The sequence below is a fragment of the Mauremys mutica genome, chromosome 2 (assembly GCF_020497125.1).
Source record: "Mauremys mutica isolate MM-2020 ecotype Southern chromosome 2, ASM2049712v1, whole genome shotgun sequence".
Taxonomy (NCBI): Eukaryota; Metazoa; Chordata; order Testudines; family Geoemydidae; genus Mauremys; species Mauremys mutica.
Genome location: NC_059073.1, coordinates 181,130,743 through 181,150,194, shown reverse-complemented (window position 1 = coordinate 181,150,194; position 19,452 = coordinate 181,130,743). Strand labels below are relative to the sequence as shown.

The window sequence follows — 19,452 nt, the reverse complement described above, 5'->3', positions numbered from 1 at the left end:
TCCTATGACTGTGAAATTGACCTGAATAGACCGTGAATTTGGTAGGGCCCTAACCATGATCATCTAGTTCAGGGGTCGGCAACCTTTCAGAAGCGGTGTGCCAAGTCTTCATTTATTCACTCTAATTTAAGGTTTCACGTGCCGGTAATACATTTTAATGCTTTTTAGAAGGTCTCGCTCCACAAGTCTATATATTATATAACTAAACTAGTGTTGTATTGTAAAATAAACAAGGTTTTCAAAATGTTTAAGAAGCTTCATTTAAAATGAAATTAAAATGTTGATCTTAGGCCGCCGGCCCGCTCAGCCTGCTGCTGGTCTGGGGTTCTGGTCACCTAGGCCGGCAGTGGGCTGAGTGGGGCCTGCGGCTGGGATCCTGGCTGGCAAGGGTCTGGCAGCCAGAACCCCAGACCAGCAGCGGACTGTGTGGGGCCAGCAGCCGGGACCCCAGACTGGCAGCGGACTGAGCGGCTCAGCCCACTGCCGCTCAGGGGTTCCATCCGCCAGCTCCTGCCAGCTGGGATCCCAGCTGCCGGATCCGCTCAGCCCGCTGCCAGTCTGGGGTCCCGGCCCTGCCCACATACAGTGGGTACCTACCTTCTCCCTGGTTCTGGCCCATTCTCTTCCTCTCTCTGCACTGAGCTGAGGGTGGGAGTGCACTGAGCACAGGGCTGGGGGTGAAGGGTTGGGCCAGGAGCTAAAATGAGGGGGGGGGGCTCAGGGTTGGGGCAGGGGGTTCGGGTGTGGGGCACTTACCTGGGCAGCTCCCATTTGATGCGAGGGGTGCTGGTGGGAATGTGGGGAGGGGTGCAGGAGCTCCTGTTTGGTGCTCCGGGTGGGGATGTGGCACGTGCATGGGGTGTGGGAGGGCTGGGGATATGTGGGGGTGGTGCAAGAGTCAGGGCGGAGGGCTGGGGTCAGGGCTGGTATGTGGGGGGGTGCAGGTGTCAGGGCAGGGGGGTGCTGGGTATGTGGGGGGGGGGTGCCAGAGTCAAGCCTAGGGTTGTGGGGGGGGGGAAATGAAGGAGTCAAGCAGAGGGCTGGGTGTGTATGAGGGAGGTACAGGGCTCAGGTCAGGGGCCTGGGTGTGTGCGGAGGTGCGGGGCTCAGGGCAGAGGGTAGGGTGGGATGTCTGTGTGTGTGGGGTCGGGGATCGGGGGTCAGGGCAGAGGGCTGGGTGACTGCCCCCCTAGAACTCCCAACCCCCCTGCTCCTTGTCCCCTAACTACCCCGTCCTGGGACTGCCCCCCAGGACACTACCCCTTATCTAAGCCTCCCTGTTCCTTGTCCCCTGACTGGACCCTACCCCCTACCTGTCCCCTGACTGCCCCGACCCTTATCCACACCCCCGCCCTCAGACAGACCCCTGGGGACTCCCATGCCTATCCAACCACTCTCCGCCCCGACAGGACCCCCAGAACTCCCGACCCATCCAACACCCCCCCTGCTCCCTGCCTGCCCCAAACCCTCTCCACACCCCTGCCTCCTAACAGGAGCCCCAGAACTCCCGACTCATACAACCCCCCCAGCTCCTTTTTCCGTGACCACCCCCTCCAGAGACCTCCCCCCACCCTACCTGCCTCCCCCCCAGGACCCTCCTTGCTCCCATTCCCCTGACTGCCCTGACCCCTATCTACCCCCCCACCCCCTGACAGACCCTGGGACTCCCATGCCCCATCCAACCGGCCCTGCTCCCTGACTGCCCCCTCCAGAGACCCCCTGCCCCGAAACACCACCACCCCGGGATCCCACCCCCCATCCCACCCACCCTGCTCCCTGTCCCCTGACTGCTCCCACCCCTTATCCAACCCCCCCAGCCCTGGACCCCTTACCATGAGGCTCCACACAGAGCCAGATACGCTGCCTCGCGGGAGCACACAGCCCTGCCCCTCAGAGCGCTGCGCACGCGGCGGCAGAGCTCCGGTTGAGCGGGGACCGTTTCCACCTCCCCGCAGAGCCAAACACTGCCCTGCGGGAGCGCGCAGCCCCGACCCCCAGAGTGCTGCACACGCAGTGGCCGGACTCCAGGGGAGGGGAGAAGGCTGGGAGGGGCCGGCAGCCTCTGGCTTTTACTGGAGTTCTCAAATCATGATCTGAAGACTTCAAGTTAGAAAGAATCCACGATTTACACTAGTTTAAGCCTGCAAGTGACCTGTGCCCAATGGCACAGCGGAAGGCAACCATCCCCCCTCCCCGGGGGTCTGCCAATCTGAGCAGAGGAAAATTCCTTCCCCACCCCAACTATGGCAATCAGTTGTACTCTGAGCATGTCGGCAAGACCCACCAGCCAGACACCCGGTAAAAAATTCTCTGTAGTAACTCAGAGTCCTCCCCATCTAGTGTCCCATCACTGGCCATTGGGGATTTTTGCTACTAGCAGTCGCAGATTTGCTACATACCATTGCAGACAGTTTCATTAGACTATCCCCCCTCCATAAACTTGTCAAGCTCAGTCTTGAAGCCAGTTAGGTTTTTTGACCCCACTGCTCTCCTTGGGAGGCTGTTCCAGAACTTCACTCCTTTGATGGTTAGAAACCTTCGTCTAATTTTGAACCTAAACTTGTTGATGGCCAGTTTATATCCATTTGTTCTTGTGTCCATATTGGCACTTGAATAACTCCCCTCCCTCCCAGGTATTTATAGAGAGAAAACATAGCTCCCCATAGCCTTTGCTTGGTTAGGCTAAACAAGCCAAACTCTTTGAGTCTCCTCTCATAAGGTAGGTTCTCCATTCCTCTGATCATCCTAGTAGCCCTTCTCTGCACCTGTTCCAGTTTGAGTTCATCTTGCCTAAATATGGGAGACCAGAGTTGTACACAGTATTCCAGATGAGATCTCACAAGTGGTTTGTATAATTGTACTAACACATCCCTGTCTCCACTGGAAATACCTCACCTGATGCATACCTTGACTGCATTAGCTTTTTTCATGGCTGCAGTACATTGGTGGTTCATAGTCAACCTGTGCTCAATCAATATACCCAGCTCTTTCTCCTCCTCTGTTGCTTCCAATAGATATGTCCCCAGCTTATAGCAAAAATGCTTGTTGTTAGTCCCTAAGTGCGTGAACTTGCACTTTGCACTATTAAATTTCATTCCATTTCTATTACTCCAGTTTTCAAGGTCATCCAGATCTTCTTATATGATATTCCAGTCCTCCTCCATATTGGCAATACCTCCCAACTTTGGGTCATCTGCAAATTTTATTAGCACTCTTTCTCATCTTTTGTGCCAAGGTCATTAATAAAAAATGTTAAATAAATGGATCCCAAGACTGATCCCTGAGGAACACCACTAGTAACCTCTCTCCAGCTTGACAGTTCATCTTTCAGTCTGACCTGTTATAGTCTCTCCTTTAACCAGTTCCTTATCCATCTTTCAATTCTCATATAAATCCCATCTTTTCCAATTTAACTAATAATTTCCCATGTGGAACTGTATCAAATGCCTTACTGAAATGAATTTCCTTTGTCTAAAAAATCAGTCATCTTCTCAAAGAAAAAGATCAGGTTGGTCTGGCACAATCTACCTTTTGTAAAACCATGTTGTATTTTATCTTAATTACTGTTTACCACTATTCCTTAATTACTCTCTCTTTCAAAACTTGTTCTAAGACCTTGCATACAATTGGAGGTCAAACTAACAGGCCCTTAGTTTCCTAGATCGCTTTTTTCCCCTTTCTTAAAAATGAGTACTATATTAGCAATTCTCCAGTCATATTAGCAATTCTCCAGCAATTCTCCAAAATCTGAGTTTACAGATTCATAAAAGTTAAGCATGTGTGCAAGTCTTTGCAGGATTGGAGCTTAAATCTTGAAGTCCTTACTCAGTTTCCACTAAACTCTTACTTGATGTCAGAGGGCCTCAATAAAAAGTCTAAGGATTTTGTCTATTAAGTTGTATAAACTATCAAAAACCGTCTCCCCCAGCCCCACCAAATCTAAGTGTTGGGCCTAAAATGACTTGACAGTGCCCCTTTAAAATGAACAACTTATTTTGTATTCGGCATGTTGAATTTAATGTCTCTTTTAAACTGTTTTTCAGAAAGCGTTTAGAATATTCAGTACTTTACTTGTTCCTCACTCAACAAAACGGATTGTGTTGTGGCCATTTCTCACCTTCCTGCTCTCTTTTTTTCTTCTTCTTCTGTATGATGGATCCTTGATGGGGAAGATAAACTTCGGTTTCTACTAATCAAAGGGCTTTTAATATTCAAGCGCTGCATGTATTTCTTCTCAGCAGCAACATTGCTGGCCACCTCCAATCCCTTGATGTAAACTCCAGTGTATCCGTGACGGTGCAACTCGCTGTGGCTGCTCTCAAGCTGAGTAAACTCAAAGCTTTGCGTTTTCTTCATGATTTTCTTTAGTGGATGTTTTCTGTGGCGGGTAGTTGGTGACTGGACCGGCTCAGAATAGCAGGAGGCTGATCCTGAGGTGGAAACATTGTCCATATCTTCTGAGATTGGGCTAGTCCTTTGAAGACCACCCAAGAGAGGAGTAAATGTCTGTGGTGGAGAGGCATTAAGCTGCACATATACATCCATATTTTGATTGGAGTTCTCATGAGCTAAAAAAGGTGGTACTCCGGATGGCAGGCTTATATGCTGAGGTTTATGCAATGGCTTAGCATTATTATCCCAAATGTCGTTATCAGTGCTAGAAGAGAGTCGAGAAAGGGACTGACTTGGTTGTCTAGCACCTTCAGTATCAAACTCACAGTTAACTTTCACATCCGCTTCCTGGGGGACTTTGTGAGAAGTTTCTTTGTTGGAACCTTTGAGAGCTTCAGAAAGGACCTCTTCTAAATGGTGCCTTGTTTGCTGACATTTTAGCCATAAAATATTCCATTGTTTTAGTTCCTTTTTGCTAGCCAGACCCAATACCATCTCATTCACTTTTTGAAAGTTTTCTGCAGAAACTTTTGTAGCTTCTTGGTGGTAGCTCTGCAAACTCTGAATCACTGATTGAGAGTATTTGTTCTCCACAGTAAGATGATCAAGATACTCATTGCAGCGTAAAATCCACTCATGTGCCTGGATTAAAAGTGAAAAGTACAGTTAAATAATAAGACCGTGTATTCACATAACACCTTCTGCTTTAGAATCTCAAAGCAATTTACAAATATCAGGGTGAAAGTCAACCTTGTGCAGAGGACCAGCAAAAGGCCTGTGCAACATTTAAGTCCCATTTAAGTGCTCATAATAGATTTTAACATGATATAAGTGCTGAACAGGTGTTGTGCTGTCCCTTTACCCAGAGATGAATTTTGCTTCTTACGGTATGTTCTACACAGCAATGTAAGCCCGGGCTTGAGCCTGGGTTCAAGCCTAACCTCCTTTGCGTCCACTCACCAGTTGTGTTAACCTAGGACTTGAAACCAGGATTGGAGGGTCCAAGCCTATTGCTTTCCTGTGTGCATGTGGCTCTGGCTGGACTCGGGTCCCAGAAGTTCTCCGGATGTATCCCAAAGTTCTTTGAAACAACTTCCGTAGTCCTCTCTATGCCGACAAGCTGTGGTGCAGTCCCAGAGAGGGGCGGGGGGGGGGAGCAGAAAAGGAGCAAGGGCTAGAGAATGGAGCTGGGACTAAGCAGCTGCCCTGCTGGGAGTGGCAGAGCTCCTGGCTCAGCACAGCCAGGGGAGGGATGATCCCCAACACCTCAGCTGCTCCACCGCCCTGCAGGGCAGCTCCACTCTCTGGCCCTTGCTCCCGGCCCCCCCTGTCCTTCCTAGGGCAGTGTGTTGCAGAGGTGCCCAGGCAGCGTGCACTGGCAGGGGGGCAAGTGTGAGTCAGCCCCAAACTTCCCCACAGCCTCCTGGGGATCCCTTATCCCTACCCCCTGAGGTGTGGTGGGGGCAGGGATAAGGGATCTGGCCTGGGGGGTGCTGGAACACACTGCACCCCGAGCCCTGGGGATGCACTTTACCGCTCTGCAGCCAGCAGCAGCCAGGCTGGGGTGTGTGTGTGTTTTTTCACTGATACCTTCATCTTATGTCAAACTTCTAAACAGACAAAACTAACAAAAAACCCAAACAAACAAAAATACTGTTGCTGAACATCCCACTTTAAAAATGAAGAAGTGCAAAGTTTCATTGTAATAGTCAGACAGCCCTGGAGACTGATTGCTAATTATCCTCAAAACAGGTGCACATGGGCATTTTCCTGCCCATGTGACTCAGCCCGGTATTGGAGAGCCCAATTCTCTGATTACAAGGTAGCTCAGTATAAAGCCTTCGCAAACTGCCGTCATTCTACCGAGACAGCCACCAAAGGAGCGAATTGTGCAGTTCATATATTTGTGCTGCTTATGGGCACCTGAGTGCCATTAACAGCACCACAACCAGTTAGGAAACAGGGTGGGCAGTAGAGTTTTCCCACAGTGCAACACATTTGTAGGGCTAGGTCAGTGGCTCTCTTTCCAAACTACGGCTCCCCTTTCAGGAGTCTGATTTGTCTTGGGTACCCCCAAGTTTCACCTCACTTAAAAACGACTTGCTTACACAATCAGACATAAAAATACAAAAGTGTCACAGCACACTAGTTCTGAAAAACTGTTTACTTTCTCATTTTTATCATAGAATTATAAATCAAATGGAATATAAAATATTGCACTTACATTTCAGTGTATAGTATATAGAGCAGTATAAACAAGTCATTGTCTGTATGAAATTTTAGTTTGTACTGACTTCACTAGTGCTTTTTATGTAGCCTGTTGTAAAATGAGGCAAATATCTAGATGAGTTGATGTACCCCCAGAAGACCTCTGGGTACCCCTGGTTGAGAACTGCTGGGCTAGAGTATCAACACTATGGTGGGGGGCACTAGGCACTCTGGAACAGGGTTACTTTGACTAGGGTCTGTGCACTGCAATGTGTACACCAGAACCCTAGGTTCGAACACAGATCAGAAAATCCTTAACATAGGGTTCCCTGACACAGGTCAGGTGACTTGAGTCTCACTAAACCTAGGCTTAAATTGCTGTGTACCCTTAGTGAATTAAGGCTCAACACCCATGAAGTGGGGAAATATTATTCCCATGTCATAAGGTTTGGTGAATTACCCCAGGTCACACAGGAAACTCTTATGTAGCTGGGAATCAAACCCAGAATGCCTAACTGCCAATCTTGAATTTCATCTCAAGACTACTTTTTCCTGTCAAGAAATTTTGTTCTACAGGATTCGACCCTGCGGCCTCTTGTACACACAGTGTAAGTCCTGATCCAGTAAAGCACTTAAGTGCAGGTACCTTTCAGCACAAGTAGTTTCACTGAAATCAATGGCTCTACCCATGCGTTAAAGTATGTGCGTAAGTGCTTTGCTGGATCAGGGCCTATATTACTAAATTAATGACCCACAAGTTAAGTAGTACTGTTGTACAACTGGCAGTTGTTAACCAACTTATTTTTTAAAATTCTAAACCAGACAATTTTCACAAAACAAAATATTATCTTTTAGGTTGTTCCTAAGAGCCAAAGAGTTCTCGTGACATAAAAGGGGTGTTTATACTTAATCTCAATGAAGCAATTTTTCTATGATTTAGAAGCTACAGTGAAAAGGTTTTCAAGGCCGGCACTGAAATCCAACAGAAACAAGCCTTGTTTAATTTAATCTTCACTGATATTCAGTGCTACCTACTCACTAGAACTTTCAGAATCAGAAGGAGGGAAAAAATCAAAAGCCTTAGGACCCAATTCTCCATTTGGGTACACTGATGTTAATCAAGAGTATCTCTAGTGAAGTCAACAGAACTGCACCAATGTAAAACAGATGTAAGTGAGGGTACGTCCAGACTACCTGCCAGATTGGTGAGTAGCGATTGATCTATCGCATCTCATCTAGATGTGATACATCGATCCCCGAACGCGCTCCTGTCGACTTCAGAACTCCACCAGGGCAAGTGGCGGAAGCAGAGTTGACGGGAGAGCTGCGGCCATTGATCCCGCGCCATGAGGATGGGAAGTAAGTCGAAATAAGATATGTCGACTTCAGCTACACTATTCCCGTAGCTGAAGTTGCGTATCTTACACTGACCTGATTTTTGGGGGTTCCCCAAAAACTACTTGCAAAGACGTGAGTGCGGTTCTATACTGCTCCCTTCTAAGGTATGGGGCTAGGCCTGATTACATCCTCAAAGACAATCCTGAATTTGGGGAGGTGGTGGTCCTCCCCTCTGAAGAAACTGGAAGAAAGAACTGGCCTGCCTTCAAAGAAACCAGAGGTGAGTATCGTTGCTCTGAGAAGATAAGACCAGGATTGAGTGAGAGTCCTCCATAGTTTGGACACTTCGGATAAGCAGCCAAATTTTTGGATGGTGGCCCAGACTGAATTCTGACCCTTTTGAGGTTGCCTATCCACAGATTAACTATTTTGAAACTGATTTACCTGGTGCTTGTATAATTATTTTTCCAGTGGAGATTACCATCTTCTTGAACTCTAAGCTCCATTGGGCAGAGATCTTGCGTTAGTACAGTGCCTAGAACACTGGGGCACTGATCCTGACTGATGTCTCTGGGTGTTACAGTTATACAAATATTAAATAAATAAATAATAAGTGCTTTCATATGTAGCTTTGCTGTAGTAAGGATGGATTACTCTGTGGTTTTATACACAGCATGCCTGTGAAAAAGCTTAGGTTTATACATTTTTCATTTGATTCCCTTTATATTATAGAAGCAGAGAAACAATTATTTAAAAGGGTAAAGGTGCTTATTATGTCATTTGGAGCTTCATAATTGAGCAGAGAAAAATTCTGGCCAGTCGGGTATGTAAGTTCTTGGATTGCACATGAAGAGCAGTATATGACTATCTGTGCATAGGGCAGATTTAAAAAGGTTTTGCCTACATATTCACAAGAGAAAGAAGAGATCCAGGCTGTGGTCCATACAGGAAAACCTGTCTCACTCTGGTACTGCTGTTTCTGGCTGGGTTTATAATTTTATAATACTAAAAAAAAAAAAAAGCTCCTAATTGCCAGTCTTGTGATTGCATGTGCAGTGCACAGGGTATTAGATTCACTGAGACTCTGGGCAGGGAACAGCCAGCTTAGCTGCTGTTCTGTGGCTGCAGCATAGGCGTAGTCTGACTTCTATATCTGGGGGAAGGGAGCAGCTCCAATCAGGCCAACGGGGCTGCGCATTGGGGGAGGGGGAATTCTGTGCCTGCCTGAGGCTTGCAATGTGCCTCCTAACTCCCCTCAAACTGCACTCATGGGTTGCAGCTACACATGTAATTTCCTGCCTAAACTCTGCCTGTTCTTCTGGTGCTTGTGTGTGTTTCTGAATGACGCTGATCTCTCTGTCCTCTGTCTGGCCATTATTCCAATATATACACCCACACTTAATGCAAAGCAGGAAAATAACAGACATCCAGATAAACAACAAGGAGTCCGGTGGCACCTTAAAGACTAACAGATTTATTTGGGCATAAGCTTTTGTGGGTAAAAAAACCCCTCATTTCTTCAGGTTTTTTACCCACAAAAGCTTATGCCCAAATAAATCTGTTAGTCTTTAAGGTGCCACCGGACTCCTTGTTTTTTATATGGATGCCTGTTACAGACTAACATAGCTACCCCCTGATACTAGACATCCAGATGGGGGAGGGGGGAGAGAAGAATTGCCTTTCTCAGTTGTTTATTTGGACAGCTGAGGTACTCTGGGGAACACCAAATGCCAACACACCTTTGCTCAGGCACTTGAATGACCAATACAGCTCTGGCTTGATGTGCTGACACTAACTTGTGCTGGCTTTAGATACTGTTGTCCTGGGAGGCCTGCAGGAGGGAATCCCTGCTCCTAACAATGTTATTGTGGGGATGTTGGTGGGTGCAACAGAGCATGTCATTTTAAGCTGCCAAACTACAAATTACTTCAGAAAACTTTTGAAGTTCATCAGTGCTCTTGTGAACTTTGAAGGGTCATCAACGTCCTTTGGATATTTGCCAGATTCTGACATGCCATTTTGACATGCCTCAAATTTGATCCTGTGGGCTACACCTCACCAGGGTCCTTCAAACAGGCCTATTTAGAAATCTCGTGGACAAACTATTCTTTAGCTAGGACATGGCTAAAAAAAAATGCACTAGAAGAAGAAGAAGAAGAAAAAAGTGTCACCACTGATTTATCAAAGAAATCTTGCTATCAGGTGCAGTGCATGGGAAAGTGCATTGATACCTCCCAGCAGCCTGGGAGACTCACTAGCACCTCCAGTACCTTGGAGTGGAGAAGAAGAGGCTCATACAAAACACATGGAATATTGTTGCACAAATATTTAAACTACTGTAAATCTGTACTGAACCTGAAATGTTTCTCTTACCATCTCATAAAACTCATACAAGTGGATCAGCTTCTCCAGCTCACTCTTCCTTTTCTCTGTCTGAGTGCTGACATTACTCAAATAACTCTTGAAGGTCTGAACTTTTTCTTCCAAGTTCAGTGACCAGTTCTTTTGTATCAGCTGCAGCCCTTTCTCACAATATTGCTGTTGAGTACAAAATGAAACATACTACATTAGCACATTGCTTCTTCTGCTGTCCGAATTCTTGTTTGGCATTGTCATTTACTCCATACAATTGTTATAGGCCAATTGTAAAGTGAGCAAAAGGTCAAAAGTGAATGATCACTCTTGCTGATCCTTTTGGTGCTTTTTTTCCTTTTTGATACTGTTCTGCTAAGATAAAATTACTGTTGGGCTTTTTATAAATCTAAATTTATTTTGGGAAGCACAAAGAAAGAATATAATGATATGATGGAACAAAAACTACAGTCAATTAAGCTTGAACATTTGAAAAGAATTATTATTACATGTTTAGAAGAGTCACGGTTATGTTGCACTTAATATCACTGTGAGAACTTTTGTTTCACAAGTAACAGCTCTCCTGTACCCTTCTTGATGCAATTTCTTTATATGAAATAGTTACAAGCTGAACTTTTCTCTTTACTAAGCTCTAGGAGGGCATCAGAGAGTCCTGTGGCACCTTTAAGACTAACAGATGTATTGGAGCATAAGCTTTCGTGGGTGAATACCCACTTTGTCAGACGCATGAGGGCACGTATGTATCTAACTTCCCATTTTTATTCTGGCTTCATTTACTGTTTATTGCTTGGTGTGCCTGTGTATGCTGCTTCTCATGGATGTACTGTGATGGCAGACCTGCACACAACGCTGTGGTTGGGCTCCAAAAATGTTTAAGAGTAAACATTCTACCACAGAAAGCAGCCATTCTTCTTTAGCACAAGTGGTAGGTGTGTGTGGGCCTGACCTAAAGCCCACTGCAGCCGAAAGGAGCCTTTCCATTTACTTCAATGGGCACTGAATCAGGCCCTTTTATTTCTGGAACACAAACTCCAGAGTTCTATTCCCAATACTATGTGGGCACTGAGTTATTAATGTCATTTATGATTTTTGTTGTTTCTGGCCACAGATTAATTAAAAACTCTCTCCTAAATTCCTCAGTTATGCTTTGCAGTACTGAGAATTTGTGCAGTCCCTCTTGCACATGCATAGCTCTCCCTCTCCATGTATTACTTGTTTTCTTCTTGGATATAAAAAAAAAATTCAGTTCAAGAGGCAGTAACTTTCCCAGAGCCACAGAGTTAGTGTTGTTATATTACCAATAAATCAGTGAAATTAACATTCTTAATCTATTACAGCTTTGGTTTGTATTTCCCCAGTTAATTTTCTATTAGGCTATTGCAGATGCAACTAAAATAACAAAAGCAAAAACAAGTGGTCCTTAGTACAATACTCACCGTCACTTTGTCACTGAAAACTCTGAATTCTTCTTGCTGCTTCTTCACACTTTCCAGAGAGAGCAGCTCTTGATCTAAAGGGCCAAGATATTGCTCCCTTTCATTTTCAAACCAGAGTTTTATCTATAGAGGATACAAGATTTGTTTTTTTAAATTAATGAGTAAACTATATCTAACACAGAAATTAGCAACTTTATCAAAACAAATTAAACTCCTGTGAACATATACCAAATAAATCTTTTAAATTCTTTATTTCAAAACTATGCAAAAATATCTCTCCCCTTATATACAATTTATCTAGAAAGCTATTTTATGTACTGCGCTTAGTAACAGACACTTTAGTCAAACATATTATTTTGCATCATATGTTAGGCCTCACCTTGTACTCCTTACACAGGCAAAACTCCCATTGAACTCAGTGAGAAATTTGCCTGTAGAGACTGTAGGGCAAGATCATTAGTGATTAATGAATAAAAATATAATTAGGATAGCTCACTGAATACAAAGAGCCAAAAGGTCTGTGCTAATTTTAAAAAACATTTATTAAAATATTTACATTTTCTTTACTCAGGATTTATTACAGATGTTTCACTGACTTGGAAAGTTTACCCTTGTGACAGATATGGCAATTTCCTGCAATATCTTTGGGAGACCTTACTGAATTAAATTTAAATAGCTTTACAGTCCAATGTATTATAAATGCAAAGTTTATGTATTATTATGAGATTGCACATAAACTATTCTAGTGGGGAGACATGGCCAACGTAAAATCTGAGAAGTGCTATTAGCTTCAAAATGCCAGATAAAAAAGAACTTTCAGGACCAACAAAGTGAAGTGGATTTCCCAGGAGATACCTGGGAGGAGTGGAATGCAAATTCCCACCTCCAGACACAACCTTTTGAATCTATGCCTTGAGGAGAGAACCACTCCTTGGCTGATTACCTATTCAACTTCTCTTCAGATCATAAACCCAGGCTGTAGAAAGGAAAGGCTAATCTATGCATATGGGTTCTTGTTCTGAGCAAAAGCTGTTATGATCTTGTGAATACAGAAAACCCCCATACTGGGGTTTGAAGGACTGAATCCTACCAGAGCCCTTGTTGGAGTAGGGGAGGATCTCTGGCTTATGCGCAGGCATGTACGCACTTTTATTGTCTTTAATGTGTTTTCTGTGTAATGCTTTCACCTTAAGAATAACTGTGCTTGCTTATAAAGGGCTGTGTGGTAACTTGCAACTGTGGACAATTACAACTGTTCATAACCTCTGAGGAGAAAGCACAGCAGGCTTACTTAGGTAGTCTGACTTGCCACGGAACTCCGTGTAGATAGGGACTGTGAAGCCTGAAAACCCTGGGTGAGAAGGGAGAGAGACACATTTCTGCCCAGGAGAGGTGACAGCTGAGGAGCCTGGAGCCTAGAGTGGGTGTCCTTGCCAGACCACAAAGAAATACAGCTGCAGTTACCCCGAACTGTGACATTATTTGCACTGCATACACACTTATATGGCCAACCCAATATATAGCTTATATTCACAGATTAATTTGGCCCCATGATGGAAGGTTAACCCTATAGCTGGTATACATTAAATCTCAAAAATAGTACTGACCTGGTCACAATGTTCTTCAAATTTTCTTATTTCCTGGAGATTCTCCAGTTGTTGCAGACACTTATTCGATATGAGAACCAGCCTATGGACCTCCTCATCTACTTGATTGTACAATCTTGTTATAGCTTCCATGGCATCTCTATGGGGGGAAAAAACAACACATAAATGTCCAGTGCAAACACAATGCCAGAAAAGTCCACTCTATATTTCAGAAGACAACAATCAAATCTGTTAATCAGCAAAGCAAAGGAGGTTTGGGCAAACAAGCCAACACCTACAGAACATATTAGCTGTGTGTTTGCTTGTTCAACTTGTCAAAGAAAAATGTATCCTACTCAGAACCACAGATACATGGCAGCCAAGACTTTCAAAAGTGACCAGTGATTTGAGGTATCTCAGCTGCTGGGTGCTCAAGCGTGTGTAGCTCAGCAGACTCTCTAAGGGTATGGCTACACTTACGGTTTGCAGCGCTGGTAGTTTGCAGCGCTGGTCATCCAGCTGTGCAGGGCCAGCGCTGGTGTGTGGCCACACTCACAGCTACCAGCGCTGGTGTGTGGCCACATTTGCAGTATTTGCAGCGCTGTTGGGAGTGATGCATTATGGGCAGCTATCCCAGCGTTCAAGTGGCCACAACGTGCTTTTCAAAAGAGGGGGGTGGAGTGGGGTCTAGTGTGACAGGGAGCGGGGGGAAAGAGAGAGGGGATTTTTGGAGCCAACACTGTGTGTTTAGCTTCCTGCATTGAAAAATCAGAACATGTTTCTGACCCCTTAGTCTTAACTCTTAATTGCAAACAGCCTGCCTCCAACACGGACTCCCCGCGGTGTACTGTGACAGGGAGCGGGGAAGAGAGAGATTGGAAAAATCACAAAATGTTTGCGAACCCTGCATCCAACGCTGTTTCCCCTGCCTCTCATTTGATCGTTCACAGCCAGGTACAGATAGCTTCTGTTTGCTGTGATCAGTGTTTGTTTTTTTAGATAAGCAGTTCAACGGAGCTCCTCCGTTCTGTTTCATTCACTCTCCCTGCCTGCCTCTCATTTGATTGTTTACAGCCAGGTACAGATGATCACAGCAAACAGGAGCTCTGTTTGTTCGGAGCTCCGATCGGAGCTCGTTCACAACAAAACAAAGAGAGGCTGCATAACAAAACAAAGAGAGTAATTTATAAAAGCATTCTGGGATACACCTTATACCCTGGAGGCCAATCACAGCGCTGGTGTGTGGCCACACTTGATGACCAGCGCTGCAGCACCAGCGCTGGAATCCTTATTCCCCATGCTGAGTGAGGTGTACGGCCAGCGCTGCAGCCAGGGAGTTGCAGCGCTGGAAGTGCCCTGCAGGTGTGGCCACTTACTAATTGCAGCGCTGGTGGAGGCTTTCCAGCGCTGCAAATCGCCAGTGTAGCCATACCCTAAGGCATCCGAAAATCACTAGTCATTTTTTAAAATCTTGGCTGTTGTATATAAATGGAGTTGTTTCAGCCAGCCAGGCTGCACTAACCCAGAGCTGTATATAAAGCCTTGATTCAGCAAAGCTTCAAGTCTGCAGGATTACTCATGTGCTTAAAGTTAGGCAAGTGCTTTGCAGGATCAAGACCTTATTACAGTTATAGAATTCTCTGCACGCTAATTACCTAATCTGATCAGACTGGCATAATACCTGCCTCTCAACTTCTGACTCACCAGGTATGTGTCTGCCCACCAACCCCCTTGCTACCTCACCTTGCATAGGGGGAGGGATAGCTCAGTGGTTTGAGCATTGGCCTGCCAAATCCAGGGTTGTGAGTTCAATCCTTGAGGGGGCCACTTAGGGATCTGGGGTAAAAATCAGTACTTGGTCCTGCTAGTGAAGGCAGGGGGCTGGACTCAATGACCTTTTAAGGTCCCTTCCAGTTCTAGGAGATAGGTATATCTCCAATTTAAAAAAAAATTAAATAGTTGAATTAGGGAGGGCCCAAGTCTTTCCAGACATAAGTCTGCAACCAGTCTTCCAGCCAGCCTCAAACCCCTACCAAAAACAGGTATCTTGACTTCATGTTCTGAAAATCTGAAGGTAACTCCCCGTATATGAAACGTTTCTCTGAACTTTTCAATTAAATTGACAAGCACTTTTTCAGATGGAGAGATTTAAAATTTGCTTCTTTTTGAAAATTTTTGAAAATTTAATGTTTGTTACTCTGTTTTGCCTTAGGTCAATCACTTCTTAGAGAGACAAATGCTACATACAGTAGGCGATTTGTATGTAAATCCCATTTCGTCCACTGGGAACCGTGTATGTATAAATGAGGGCAATATCTGGCAAAAAACATCTATATTTGCTATTCTTCTTAGTCGGGAACACAAAATCTGTTAAGGTGTTACACATGTCTTCCCCTTGTTACATTTCCTCTCTCTTTGGGCTTGACTACAACGGTGCCGCATTCTGGTCTACAAGGGTGTGAACTGTAGAGCACTCTAACATGCTGCACTCTAACGGCCCCATGCAGACTCTGCTGGGATGAACTAAAAGGTACCTTAGTTTGTGTTAACATAGTTGTAAATGAGTGGTCTCCTCTCACGCACACCCTCATGGCCTTGGGAAAGCCCTGCAAATGCTCTGTGTCTCAGTTTTCCTCATGGCTCCCAAGTAACTCAATACAAGTTTAACCTCCAGTCCAGTGGTTCTCAACCAGGGGTACACGTACCCCCGGGGGTATGCAGAGGTCTTCCAGGAGGTACTCAACTCATTTAGATCAATTTTTCTCAATCTGAGGGTTGCGACCCCAAAGGGGGTTGTAGAACAGGTTTAGGGTCGCAAGTGAAGAGCTGGCATTAGGGGTGGCCACAGTGGGCCCTGCGAAGCTGTTACATGCTTCAGCCCTGGGCAGCAGAGCTTGGGTTTCAGACAAGGCTCACAAGAGAAAAACAGGTTCAAGTATCACACTGAAATGCAAGTACAATATTTATATTCCAATCAATTTATTTTATAATTATATGGTAAAAATGAGACCGCAAGCCATTTTTCAGTATGAGTGTGCTGTGACACTTTCACATTTTTATGTCTGATTTTGTAAACAAGTAGTTTTTAAGTGAGGTGAAACTTGGGGTACCCCAGACAAATCAGACTTCTGAAAGGGGAACAGTAGCCTAGAAAGGTTGAGAGCCACTGCTCCGGTCCGTCATAATTTATTAACAAAAAGTCCATAACCAGTAGTGCCAAAACATAGTCCAAATCCCCCAGGGCATGTAGCCTTTAAAACCCGGCTTGGTTCTCACCATCCTAGTGTCTTCCACCACACCTGGACTCTGGGTATGTCTACACAGCAAAGAAAAACGCGAGACTGGTCAGTGCCAGCTGACTCAGGCTTGAGGGGCTAGGCCTGTGAAGCTGTTTCACTGCTGGGTGGACTTCCAGGCTTGGGCTAGAGCCAGAGCTCTGGGACCCAGCCACCCCACAGAGTGCTAGAGCCCCAGCTTCAGCCCAGACGTCTACACAGCAATGTAATAGCCCCACAGCCCGAGCCCTGTGAGGTCAAGCTGGCTGGCAAGGCCAGCCGCAGGTGTCTAGTCACCATGTAGACATACCCTGAGTCAATCGTCCTCTGTCAGGACCAGCCACCCCAGCCCTTCCTTCTGGGGCACAACCCTGCTCTTCACAGCAGGAACTCCCACACCATCTCCGCTGGGAGTGTCCTCACGTCTTGTCTGGGGCCCAGCTCTCTGGCCAGGAAACATCAGGGAGTAAGTCGCTCTGCTGTTCCCCCTTCCTTCAGCCCTTGGCTCTGGCTCTCTGGTTTAGAGCCAGCAGGCATCGTCCTCTGCTGCTGCTGCTCCTCCTGCCATCAGCCCTTTCCCGCTCCTTAGCTCTGGCTAGGGGATGCCAGCCACAAACCCCTCTGGCTGCTCTCCCAGGAACCACCTTCTCTCTCTGGTGGCTCCCATCTCCTACCCCTCTTGTCTGACTGACTCAGTCTGCTCTGGTTCCTCACTGACCTTTTATAACCCCAAATGCTGCCCTGCGTGCTGAACTGGCCCAACTGGGAGCACCTGGATGGGAACAGGAGAGCCGAGCCCAGATTCATATGATGGACCAGAGACTGTTACAGTGCTCCTACAGGACTGCATCACTGTCAACAAGGTGCCTTCTAGTTCACACCAGCAGGGTCTACATGGGGCAGTTTAATCTAACATGTTGTGCTCTCTACAATTCACCTCTCCACACACCTACACAGACACTGGACTGCAGCGCCATGTAGATAAGCCCTTTCTCTCCCTTTTCCCTTCTCTGATTAACATGGGTCTCTGACGCAGCACTTATTGCAAAGCAAGCACCTACCGGTAGTCTTCTGTATTGCAGAATTCCTCTTTCCTGAGTCTTGCAAGGATTGTCCCACCCTCTAGCCTTAACGTTACCAGCAAGGCATCTTCCAAAACAAGTTTCATCATTGTCTTGTGTTTGTCGATTAAGTCCCTTACCACCTATACAGAAGAAACACAATTAATCTCATTTTACTAGAAACTTAGGTAGTGTTGGTACCACAGCTTGGCTAGCATGGCTTTTATAAAACAAATCCATGTGCACATTGGTCAGGGAAATAACAGAACCCTGTTAATGCCTGGTTCCCACTTGTAATTTTTGCCCTACATTTCCCAGTTGCTTCTACTGGTGGAGCTGAACCAGTTTTAGCAATAATTTTTGGCCAAAACATTATGGAGACCGAACTGCTCTCTCATTCACTACACTTGGTCCCTCAGGTTGATTCAGGCACTCTGGCAAGGCAGTGTGGGGAAGCCTGTACCATCACTGACTAAGCTGTGCGTCTTTTGTGGACAGAGGAATTCAGTTTCCAGGGCTAGCAAACTGGCACCTTTCACAGAAAATGATTAAAACAACAATAATTAGAGATGGGCCAAAACTGGAACCTTGAATCCAAACTCCTTTAAAATTAAAGGGATGCATATTTGAATGACTATACCTGAACTCACCCCTATAATTTTGTGCTGCATTGAAAATAAACCAAAAGGGTCTATTTTCTAGGGTTTGTTTTTCAGGTATGGCAGAAATCTTATGAGAGAGGCTCATCTTGCAAGAGGTCTACAATCTTGGTTTCAAATTTTGTGAGAACAGCTCATGGGACATTGGTACTTTCAGATCTAAACCTTGACACCCTATTCTGACCTCGTAACTGAATGCTACTCTAAACCTGATGCAGACAACAACCCCCATAATATATTACTGAGCTACCTCAGGCTTCCAATTTTTTGAATTCAAGACATAGGATTTGTGACATCAGCTAATACTTACCTGCACTGTACTTAGGGTTCTGTTAGAGTTCAGTGAACAGACTGAATTCCGTAGAAAGACAATGGCCTCTTTGCAGTTTGTAATAAAGGGTTCCAGTTTCTGCAGCGATAAAACACGATGACAGGTAAAAACACTCAAAAAGTCAGTCTCAGGAAATAGCTTTGGCTTCTTAAACTTAAAGTGTCCTAGATGGTCAGAAAGAGTTATTTGTATGTTAATCACAGTAAGGGCTTGTCTGCATGTAATTTTTGTACTGCTTTAACTATATCAGTTTGAAACCAGTATACTTAAGTGGTACAACCCCCCTAGTGTGGATGCAATTATACCAATATAACTATTCCTGTATGGGAAGTGGAATAAAGGGAATAAGCCAAACTAACAAGGGGAATAAGCTACACAGATAAAAGACACTTTTATACCAGAATAACTACAGTCACACTAAGGGTTATATAGATCTATTTCAGCAATAACAAAAAAAATTACTCCCTTAACTGAAATAGTTAAATAGGCATAAAAACTGTGTTTAGACCTTAGACAGGTATTTTTTTTAACATCAAAATAGGCATAGCCTTAAATAAGATCATTGTTTTCCAAGTCAGTATTTGGAATGTGTGGTTATATAGTCTCCATAGATGCCAGACCTTCAGCTGGCATAAACTGGCATAGCTCCATTGACTTCCGTGCCAGAGAATAAAGTACTGCACATGAAGAAAACTTCAGGGCCAGTTATTGACTTTAATATAGCTAAGCTGATTGACATCAATTGAGGATCTGGCCCTAGTGATTCAGATATGTGTTAGAAAGTGAGTTTTGC

General features: G+C 45.2%; 1 protein-coding gene across 1 annotated transcript in view; it reads right to left on the bottom strand.

Moving 5' to 3' along the window:
• The window catches only part of PLEKHG4B (pleckstrin homology and RhoGEF domain containing G4B), a 147,212-nt gene that overhangs the window by 41,669 nt on the left and 86,091 nt on the right, over positions 1–19,452 (bottom strand). Inside the window, exons 9-14 of the mRNA XM_045004839.1 lie at positions 18,639–18,737; positions 17,670–17,812; positions 13,355–13,493; positions 11,748–11,870; positions 10,312–10,476; positions 4,118–5,034 (exon numbers count right to left, since the gene is read on the bottom strand). Of these exons, the coding sequence (XP_044860774.1) occupies positions 4,118–5,034; positions 10,312–10,476; positions 11,748–11,870; positions 13,355–13,493; positions 17,670–17,812; positions 18,639–18,737 (1,586 nt within the window). The remainder of the gene's footprint in view (positions 1–4,117; positions 5,035–10,311; positions 10,477–11,747; positions 11,871–13,354; positions 13,494–17,669; positions 17,813–18,638; positions 18,738–19,452) is intronic.